At 54.8% G+C, this 9,652-nt stretch overlaps 5 protein-coding genes across 5 annotated transcripts; 2 read left to right on the top strand and 3 right to left on the bottom strand.

Annotated features, from left to right (window-relative positions):
- Nucleotides 1-512: 512 nt before the first annotated feature.
- On the bottom strand, nucleotides 513-1,148 carry GUITHDRAFT_115751 (hypothetical protein; the record flags this gene model as incomplete). Its single annotated transcript, XM_005825129.1, has 1 exon — nucleotides 513-1,148. The coding sequence occupies one exon, from the start codon at nucleotides 1,146-1,148 to the stop codon at nucleotides 513-515; it is 636 nt and encodes a 211-aa protein (XP_005825186.1).
- Nucleotides 1,149-1,617: 469 nt separating this feature from the next.
- Nucleotides 1,618-3,459, top strand: GUITHDRAFT_115750 (hypothetical protein; the record flags this gene model as incomplete). The annotated part of the gene is made up of 11 exons (XM_005825128.1): nucleotides 1,618-1,663; nucleotides 1,915-1,984; nucleotides 2,027-2,173; nucleotides 2,223-2,360; nucleotides 2,496-2,589; nucleotides 2,642-2,686; nucleotides 2,748-2,960; nucleotides 3,000-3,063; nucleotides 3,125-3,232; nucleotides 3,329-3,386; nucleotides 3,435-3,459. 11 exons carry the CDS (start codon nucleotides 1,618-1,620, stop codon nucleotides 3,457-3,459), a joined length of 1,008 nt encoding a protein of 335 aa, XP_005825185.1.
- A 66-nt stretch (nucleotides 3,460-3,525) lies between these two features.
- GUITHDRAFT_51036 (hypothetical protein) lies at nucleotides 3,526-4,062 on the bottom strand (the record flags this gene model as incomplete). The annotated part of the gene is made up of 1 exon (XM_005825127.1): nucleotides 3,526-4,062. A coding segment is annotated over one exon (537 nt), but the record flags the coding sequence as incomplete, so codon positions are not given.
- A 2,131-nt stretch (nucleotides 4,063-6,193) lies between these two features.
- GUITHDRAFT_77450 (hypothetical protein) lies at nucleotides 6,194-6,496 on the top strand (the record flags this gene model as incomplete). Its single annotated transcript, XM_005825126.1, has 1 exon — nucleotides 6,194-6,496. A coding segment is annotated over one exon (303 nt), but the record flags the coding sequence as incomplete, so codon positions are not given.
- Nucleotides 6,497-7,881: 1,385 nt separating this feature from the next.
- GUITHDRAFT_115747 (hypothetical protein) lies at nucleotides 7,882-9,281 on the bottom strand (the record flags this gene model as incomplete). Its single annotated transcript, XM_005825125.1, has 8 exons — nucleotides 7,882-7,994; nucleotides 8,086-8,146; nucleotides 8,192-8,305; nucleotides 8,352-8,435; nucleotides 8,481-8,566; nucleotides 8,793-8,968; nucleotides 9,088-9,192; nucleotides 9,235-9,281. The coding sequence occupies 8 exons, from the start codon at nucleotides 9,279-9,281 to the stop codon at nucleotides 7,882-7,884; spliced, it is 786 nt and encodes a 261-aa protein (XP_005825182.1).
- Between the last annotated feature and the right edge of the window lie 371 nt (nucleotides 9,282-9,652).

Genomic DNA, 9,652 nt, shown 5'->3' with positions numbered 1-9,652 from the left:
ACTCCCTCCCTCCCTCCCTCCCTCCCTCCCTCCCTCCATCCATCTTTCTTCTGCTCTCTCCTTTGGTCATTTTATCATTTCCCGCTTCCTTGCCTCCCTCCCTCTTCTCCTTCCTACCACTCCAGCCCTCTGGCTCTACCTGCACGGCGAGTTTGTGCACCACCGTCTGCTTTGGCTCTTCTCTGTAAAAGGTAAGTCAGTGCTGGACCAACGTCTCGACCTCCCTGGCTCCCTTCCTTCCTCTCCATACATCCCTTGACTCATTCGCCACGTATGCTGCCTGAGCCATGAACAATATCAAGATGCCCCTCTATACCTTTTTCTCCTCCTGTCAGGCGCATCCTACTCCTGCTCCTGCTCCTGCTCCTGCCTCCTGCTCCTGCTCCTGCTCCTGCTCCTGCTCCTGCCTCCTGCCTCCTGCTCCGGCTCCCGCTCCTGCCCCCGCTCCTGCTCCTGCTCCTGCTCCTGCTCCTGCCCCCGCTCCTGCTCCTGTTCCTCTTCCTTTCCTTCCATCACCTTGGTCGCATCAGCCTCCGAAGATTCTCCGGGAGGTGCTGCCAGTAGGAGAAGTAGGGTAGCTGCTCCCCCTCTTGTGCCCACCGCACGATGTCATGGCAGGCGATCGGCTCGCGAACATGCAGGCAGCCGAGCAGGTTGACAGAGAGAGCGAGACTAGGAGGAAGCAAGATCCCCGATGCTCCAAACTTGCTGGGCCAGGGGGGCGGGGGGCCCTTCCCCTCCCCTCTTCTCCTCCTCCCCGCGCACTCCACGTACTTGCGGAAGATGGAGCCGACGGTGGAGCGGAGGTGGGGAGATGCTCCGCAGGAGATGACCATGGCCTCTGTGATGGCGAGGACGAAGCGCTGGAAGGCGGAGACAATGTCTTGCCACTCAAGCGCCTCCTCCTTCACCTCCTCCTTCACCTCGGGCTGGATGGACTTGCGGATCGCCTTGAGCTGCAGCCTGCTCATGTCCATCGTCCCATGATCGGTCATGAAGAGCTCCAGATCCTCGTTCATCTCCTCTCCTACAACCAGCACAGTCCCGCAGTCGTCGCAAGTGATGCTCCCGTCCTCGTTCTTGGAGTTGCTCACTGAACCGCACTCGGGGCATTCCTGCCGCTCGATCTTGACGCCTCTGGCTGCCATGTGCGCGGTCGTATCGAGCTGGGGGGGAGCTATCACTCGTCTTATCCAGTCTCGGAGGCTGGTCCTAAGAGGAAGGCACTCCTTTGCTGACAACTTTCACGTATGGACGGATCGCAGGAGGAGGTACAGGAGCATGAGGACGGCGAGTTCCGAGCATGTTGCTGCTTCCTTCCTTAGATGCTGGCCCCATTGCCTTTGGATTCTGTATCTCGCTTCTCTTCACGCCCTCCTCCTCCCCTTCTCGCGGCTCTCTCCTCCTCCTCCTCCTCTCTCCTGCCCTGCCTCCATTTTCTCGAGACCGCACAATCTTCAGTCAACTAGATCAACATATGGAATGACAGCTCGCCTCAATGATAGATAATTGATAAAAAAGGACAGCCAATATTATGCATCACAATATTAGGAAATCAAAAAGACAGCAAGATACAAGTCAAAGTTTTCAACACTTTGATCGGAATTAGCACAAATCATGAACATGCGACGGCATGGCGATGACGACAATGGCGACGATGATCGTAATTGTCGTCATCTTCATCATCAATGTTGTCATCTGATTATCATGTTCGGTCATCTCCTCATCAGTCAGTGTGATCACTATCCGTTCCTCATCACTGTGACGCCCGGGGAGACTGGTGAACTGATGACTCAGATCATATGGTATTGAGCCACTACCAACCATCATCATCATCATCACCACCACAACCACCACCACCGATGTTTCGAAGCCTGCGAAAGTCCATCAAAAGTCCTCAGGAACCTCACTCAGCCCGGCCTGGCTGTCATAACGTGCCTTATGGCGGAAAGAAGTCGCCGAGTGATTGTTGGGCTGACAAGATGTTGTTGTTGCAACTGATGATGTTGTTGTAGATGTTTGGCAGGATGAAGAAGCTTTTCAAAGTGTTCAAGAGGAAGAAGAAGGATGACGATCACGACAAGGAACGTAAAGATGAACGCGACGACGAAGGTGATGGAGGGGACAGGCTGAGGAATAGTCAGCTCCGCGAAGCAGCTTTCAACGGAAAGTTGTACGTGAATGCAAATAACTGGCGGTCAAGTGACTTTTGCTCTGAATAGATGTAAGATCGCACAGCAATCAGGCGAGGAGGGAGGGGAAGGAGACGTTACGGTCCTGCGACAGCTACTGGACGCCAAGGCAAACATCAACAGCCCCAACCGCACTGGGCAGACAGCACTGCACTTTGCTGCTGCAAGGTGATTGATGAGGAGGGAGGAAGGTGATGGTGGAGGAGGACGAGGACGAGGACGAGGACGAGGACGAGGACGAGGACGAGAGAATGCCTACGGAAATCGCGTGTGGGGAGCAAACTGATAAATGCCGTGACGTAGAGGGAGATTGCTGTGTGTGAAGGCACTGCTGGCAGCTGGAGCAAGAGCAGACGCTGCCGACGAGAGCGGAAACCTTCCTATTCACTTTGCAGCTGTACGATGGAGAGGGGGCAGCGGAAGGAGGGTGATTAATTCCTGTGCTACAGATGATGGCGTGCTCTTGGACGCACGTCAGCAGCCTTGCGCCAGAGGTGAGGGAGGATGAGGAGAGGGAGCTTGTAGGATGAGGAGAGGGCTGAGAGAGTCTGCCAGGGCGACCCGCACCCCTTCTACAAAAAGTCCAAGAAGCGGAGAGGTGGAAAATGCTCCCTGCTGACGATGACAGCGCTGCGTTCTGACATGGCGTGCTGTTGTCCGGTCACAGTGGAGTCAGAAGAGCATGAGGACAGGAAGAAAGCTGTCTGTGTGCTGTGTAAGGGGTATGCGCACAGCTCCAAGAAGTGCGGTCTGTTGGAGGTCCGCAAGGTGATAGTGCGCTGCTTGTTGCCTGACATTGCGCTGCAGGTGATAAAGGTGCTGAAGAAGGCAAGCCCAAAGAACAAGAAGAATGATTTGAACAAGACTCCGAGTATGCTGATGATGACGACATCGACGGTTTGAACGCTGTCACTGACTCCGGTTGTCTGCAGAAGACTACTTACTAGAAGTGATAGAGAAGGTGAATTTCGGAGCTTCTTTGTTGGTGCTAGTCAACGTCTGTTTGATCAAGGTGGAAGACTTTTGCAAGGAGAGGAAATGTGAGCAAACTGAGGCTCAGTAAGAAAACTTGATTGCCGCGCTGACGTCCCGGGGACCCGATGGCTCATTTCGTATCCAGGAAACGGCTTGTCCAGCGGGCAAAAGATTTCTCGAAGCTCCTGTGATGTTTGCTGTTGATCTACTGGAAGTGACGTAAGGGAAATGATTGATGTGCGTAGACTATGACGAAACGTGAATCAGGCACAACGGCTTCATTCAAAACTAAAATACACACTGGGAAGCTGCGCGGACGGACTTTCTTTCAGCCGTCGTCGTGGAGGCATCGGTTGCACACAAACGGATGGCAGAGGAGCGTCTCAGCAGACGGCCGGTCCATGTAGCTGGGCTGGAAGCAGCTCTCGAGGAAGGAAAGGGTGTCGGGTTTCAGGCCTCTAGGAAACTGAGGATGCTTCCCCTGGCCCGCCTTGAGCATCGCAGAGAACTTGTTGTCGTCTTCGCTCCATGGCAGCTTGCCGGTGAGCAGCTGGAGGACGGTACACCCCAGACTCCAGATGTCGGAGAGGAAGTTTGGAACTCCGTCCCTTACAACCTCGGGCGCCATGAACCCGGGAGTCCCGAAGGGCAGGAGGGCCCGGCCCGCTGCCTCCTCCGTCGCTGTGCCCAGGTCTGCGATCTTGACGCTTCCAGTCTCCCGGACCAGGAGGATGTTGGCCGGCTTGATGTCGCCATGGACCACTTGGTTGGCATGCAGGTACTTGAGTCCCAACAGCACCTGCCGGAGGATCGCCGCGGCCCGCCCCTCAGAGAAGCCCCTGCCTTGCTCCTCTAGCACCTGAGCCAGCGATTGGCCGTCGACGTACTCCATCAGGCTCCAGCTGCTGCAGAAGAGGAACTGCCGGACGACGTTGGGATGGTTGAGCTCGAAGATGCTTCTCAGCCTCTCCTTGCTCATGTGACGGGGAGACGCTCGCGAGGACTTGTACTCCTTGAGCGCGAAGGAGGACCCTGAATGTGGATCGACGACCTTGTATACCGAGGAGCTCGATCCTGAGCCGATCCAAGACTTGTGGAAGTTGTGGATGGAACGGTTGTCGTCACACCTTGAGGGGCAACATGTCAGGAGCGATCGTGGAGAACAAGATGGCAAGAGGAGGAAGAGCAGTACGAGGACGAGAACGAGGACGAGGACGAGGGAGGAGACAAGATCTCAGACCACCTCGAGAAGCTTGACTCGATCGCCATGATCAAACTTTCGTTAAAACCGATGAGAGCGTCTTTCCGTTGCGACGGATTGACTTGTGGGCAGTCGCACAACAACTTGTGCATTCTCAACTCTCTGCTGTTTCACATGAAAGTGCCCTGCCCAACTTTAAATGCTCGCTATCAAAGATTGAAATTTTTGTTGTCTTTTTGTGTCTTCTCTTGCAAACTAGACCTGAAGAAGACATGAGTCAGAGACAAAGAGGGAACGAGAGCAAGTCCATAAGGAAAAAAGGATTCGGGAGGGAGGGGAAGTGCAGAGAAGTATGTGTAATCGAGATGACAGGTGCCTGTGTTAGAGCCAACACATTAACTAAATTCCGATGCTTCTCAAGAAAAAAATCTGCTACTCTTCGGGTCATGGTTCGTCTCTTGACCCCTGCTATATCACAATACGAAAAATCAACATTCCTTGTGTACTCCCACAGCTTCTACTCGAGTGAGAAGTTTTGATCTCTACATTGCAACTCATCGGAACCCTCCATTGCATCACAAGATTGCGCTTCAATAGCATGCAAATTCGCACGAACGGGCTTCGTCCTCAATGCTTCCCTCCTTGCAGTCTGCAACTGTGAATCCCCGACGTCCAGAAAGCTCTCAATTGTTGCATGTTATGATTATCCTAGCACTTCCCTGACTTTTGACGTCCTCCCTCGAGCTCGACGCTCTCCTCCGCCCCCCTCACCTCCCTCTCCCTCTCCCTCCACCATCTCCCCCATGGTACGATGCGGCCATGGCTGTACCTCCGATAGCCGGTGAAAGGGGGGTGAAGGTTTATCACGGGATGCTGACATACCCCTGTCAGCCGTACCCTTGTTGGGCTATATTCGGGGTGGGGGTGGTCTGTATGGGGGTAGTGGTTCGGGGGTCATGGGTTCCGTGAGATTCCCCTACCCACGAAATGGGGAGAGGCAATACTACCCCTCCTTGGAACATATGTGACCAGGAAAAGTACCGGTACCTAGGTGTGGAGGGATGTTGAAAAAAAAAGGACCGTGAGGGAAGGGGGTGGGTAGAATTGATTGAGTAATAAGGGGTGGGGTACGAAAACCAGGGTCAAAGGCACCCTCTGAAGAGGTATCAACATGGTAGGGGTACCCATTTGACCGGAGACTGGTAGGGTGTCAAAGAAAAAGAGGGGTAGGGTAGTCGGGGACCAGCTCCTAGTCCCTTCAAATATTTTTCACTTCTGAAAAAAAACAAGGAGGGATTTCATGTTTGGAGCGGAATATTGAAATATTCGAGCATTTATCTCTATCAAATATTCAAATTTTGCTGATATTTTCGGAGACGTTGAAACAGGGTTTGCTTTGTATCAGGCAGTGGTTTTACGAGAACGTGTAGCGCTGGTACAAATTTATAACAAGTATTTTAAATGGGGTCAGATTAAAACTTTATATCGATCTTTAAAAAAGGTGGCCGGTAGATGAACGAGATTTTTAAATTTTTTTTGGGTCGGTGATCTTTCAAAAGTTCTCTTTTCGATGATCTCCTAAAAGTCCACTGCCCGCCGGGCCGTTGGCCCCCGGTCGCTCAAGCCGGGCCCCGGTCACTACCGATGCCAGTGCTCAGCCAGTAAGGTGATCGTTTCTGTACGGGTACCATGACGGATGACTGCTGAAGTACCGGTAAAATCACCTTTGAATGACACTTATATGAAGGGGTACATAGTGAAATGGTAGGGTGATGGAGTGAAGGGGGTACGTATCCTCTACGCATCATCAGCATCAGCGGGGAGCATGGAGGACCTGGAGGAAGCAGGAGTGTTTGTAAGGGAGGGAGGAGCGAAAGAGGCGCTCAATGGTCAGAAGCCGTTCACCACTCACGAGCTGTTGTGCTTCTACGGCTGGTACAAGCAAGCCATGCAGGGCGATGTTCAGGGGACGCAGCCCGGCATGCTTCAGGTGGAAGCAAGAGCGAAGTGGAAGGCATGGGAGAGGATGAAGGGGAAGGACAGGGAGTGGTGTGCAAGGGAATATATCAAGAAGCTAGAGGAGAGAATCCCTGAGTGGCGCTCCTGGCCCAAACTTGAGGCCTACCGAGCACAGAAGGGTGCGAAGAGCCCTCAGCCGAGCGGGAAACTTGACGGAAGCAACGGACAAGAGAAAGTTTTACCGATCAGCGAAGAAGAGAAGCCGGCGTCGAAAAGTCTGCAACCAGCTGACGCTACAGGTGCTGATGCTAGGACCTCGCTGCCACCGCCGCATGCCGGCCTGGATGACAGCAAAGCAAGCCATGCGGGGCAGAGGACTGCTGCCCAAGAGCGCGAGGAAGGAGGGGAGTCTCAAGGGGTCTCGACTGGGATAGTGACCGCGTCGTCATCTGAACGGGAACGGCAGGATGGGACATCGAGAGAGCGGCAGGATGGGACATCGGGAGAGCGGCTCTACCCCGACGCCTCACCACGAATGGCGGAGAGGAAGTGCGGGAGGAGCGCGAGGTCACGTGACGGGGCGTCGAGCCCCCTCCAGCTGCAGAAAGAGATCGAGACTGCCGACCATCTGCACGTGTACAGACAGTCAGCCCTCATACTCCATCCCCAGCTGACGTCCGCGTCCTTCCTCTCCCTCCTGAGGTTCGCCTTCTTCGCTCTAGGCGTCTTCCTGTGCCTGCTGTGCAGCTCCCTCGTTGCCAGGCAAAGGGAGTTCGACCTCCAACGTGGGAAGGAAAGGAACAACGTGGTAGAGCTCATGATCTCTGCCATTTTTGCGTCAGCAGCAGAGGACGGGGCTCTTGCCATAGCAGCAGCAACTCTCGTCCTGGCCTGCTTCTCGTTTCTTGCTCTGAGGGGAGCAGCGATTCATGACTGGGAGACCTTATCGGCGGCGCTCTCGAGGTCGCACAGGGAGCGAGCTATCATGGCTCAGCAGCTGGATGAGATGAGGTTTCACAACAGGAGGCTAGCGGAGAAGATCGAGGCCCTTGCAAGGGAGAAGCAGGGAAGGCGGGGGGAGGGAGACAGCAGCGTCGGCGACGTCCTTGCACCTGCCTCGACTCCGAGACGAGACGTCTCGCATCCTTCCCTGCCCGTGTCTCCCAGCGCGTCTCTGAACTTGTCCGGATGGGGACAGGACGGTTTCGTCTTCGACAGCCCTGGAGGGCAGAAGCTTTGCCTCAAGATCGTTGGGCAGGGCAATCTAGCAGATTGAAGTGGAAGCCTTTTGAGTTTCAAATCCTGACTGAAGTTTTCCGATAGTTTCATTACATTTTTCCGCTTTGCTTGTGTCGCGCACGAAGCTCATGATTTACTTGTATTCTGTATCATCAGGCTTGACGGCTCTGCTTCCCTTCTCCCTCCCTCCCTCCCTCCCTCCCTCCTCTTTCTACCCTCTGCCTCCCTTCCTTTCTTCCTGCCTTCCTCTCTTGCAAATTGCACCATGGCTCCAAAAGATCTTTATCATCGCTCATAGCCCAGTACCCGTCCTTATCATCTCACCAGCTTCTGCCGCAGCATACGGATCGTGTCTACACTAGTCCTGCAGCAGCCTCCGATCATGTTGGCCCCCATGGACCTCCACATTTCTGCCATCCTGCAGTACTCTGGACGGGTATCGAGGTCGAGTATCAGTGAAATGAAGAAGAGGTTGGCAGTGAGAGGAAGAGGAGGAACACGTCGGATAGATACACTCACCGTCATCCTCAGTCGCTGTTCCTGGCATCCAGCGCTTCTCCTCAGCATCCCACTCCTCTCCCTGCAGGCTGAGCTCACAGAAGCTGCCTTGTTCGCAGCTCATCACCTTGTTCGCGTATACCACCAGAGCAAGCTTGCTTCCCACCTTCATCCTCTCGAGGATCTTCTCAACGTATCGAGGGTGCAGGCAGTTCACTCCGACTGCCACCAGCTGCCTTGTCTAGCAGCATCGTCAAAACTTTGCGGGGGTGTCAAGCCAGGCGTACAGCTGGGCTCCTGGCCGCCACCAGCCGGACAAAGTCGTCCACGGGCTCGCCGCTAGAGAGACACTCGTCACTCCTACAGCACACCTTCCGTCGAGAGTCAGTCCGCGTGCTAGTGGCGTCACGCCTTACAGATATCCAGGCGGGAATCTCAGACGAGCTGACGTCTTGGTGGTTGAGGACGTCAAGGATAGCCTCTACCTCCATGAGGTTCGGGACTGACGGCACGTTAGCATCACTTTCACCATCGTCACCTCCTGTACACTCTGTCGCTTCCTCCTTCCCTTCCTTCCATGGACTACCTCTCTCCTTCCCTCCCTCCCTCCCTCTTTCCCTCCCTCCCTCCCTCCCTCCCTCCCTCCCTCCCTCCCTCCCTCCCTCCCTTGACCTTTCTCTTTCTCTCTTGCTCTCCACCTCTTCCTCCTCATCTTCATCTGTTCTCACTAGTCTCAAAGGCCAGCACGTCAGGCTCCTCCTTCACGAGCAGCTTCAATCGCTCCAGGTGGAAGGCTTTCACCTCCTCCTTCCCAATGTCGTATATCCCCGTGTACTCCGATCCATCAGCAAGGCTCGCTCCGTAGCATCCCACACTCGCTGCTGCGAACGGCTTCATCCGCCCCCTTCGCCTCCTTCAGCCTGTATCTTCCTCCACGCCTCATCGCGAGCTTCTTTCAGCAGCCGGATGCTCGACCGCAGCAACCTCTCCCCCTCCTCCGCGCTGTTGCCAGCCCGAACAAACCCTGCGACGGTAGCTTGGTAGGAGGCGGAGGTTGCCAAGTCTGATCCAGCCATGTAGAAGGCAGCATGCGTGCGCTTGATAAGGGCAGGATCGTCACGGAGGAGCCTGCGCTGGCATCATGGGATGCGACTTCACCTACAGTAGCACCTTGCCGACCAGAGATGGCCGGATAGATCCGCTCCGTACGACTCCATCTGGGTTGCAAGCCCTCCGTCAAGGATCAAGGGGTTGGTGCGGTCGGAGATGGCGCGGCGAAACCTTGAGCCAATGTCTGCCATGGTGAGGGTGTAGGAGGCTGAGCCTGGAGGAAGACTGTTGAGAATCTGACAAGCTCGAGACGAGAGACGAGGAAAGAAGAAACAGCGGCAGGATGGAGGGGAGGAGGAAACGAAAGTGGGGGGGGGGGGGGAGGCTGTCGGATGACATGCCCTGGAACAATAGAAAGAGGATATCAACTCTAAAAGTGAGCCATCTCTGCTTCTATAATCCGTATCCCTTGACATCGGAATATCCCGCTCATCCTGTCTCCTTCACTTCCCTCCTCCTTTCATATTTCCCTCGTTCC

Source organism: Guillardia theta, assembly GCF_000315625.1.
Source record: "Guillardia theta CCMP2712 unplaced genomic scaffold GUITHscaffold_87, whole genome shotgun sequence".
Lineage (NCBI taxonomy): Eukaryota > Cryptophyceae > Pyrenomonadales > Geminigeraceae > Guillardia > Guillardia theta.
The sequence above is the reverse complement of the archived record's forward strand: the minus strand, read 5'-3'. Positions and strand labels throughout refer to the sequence as shown.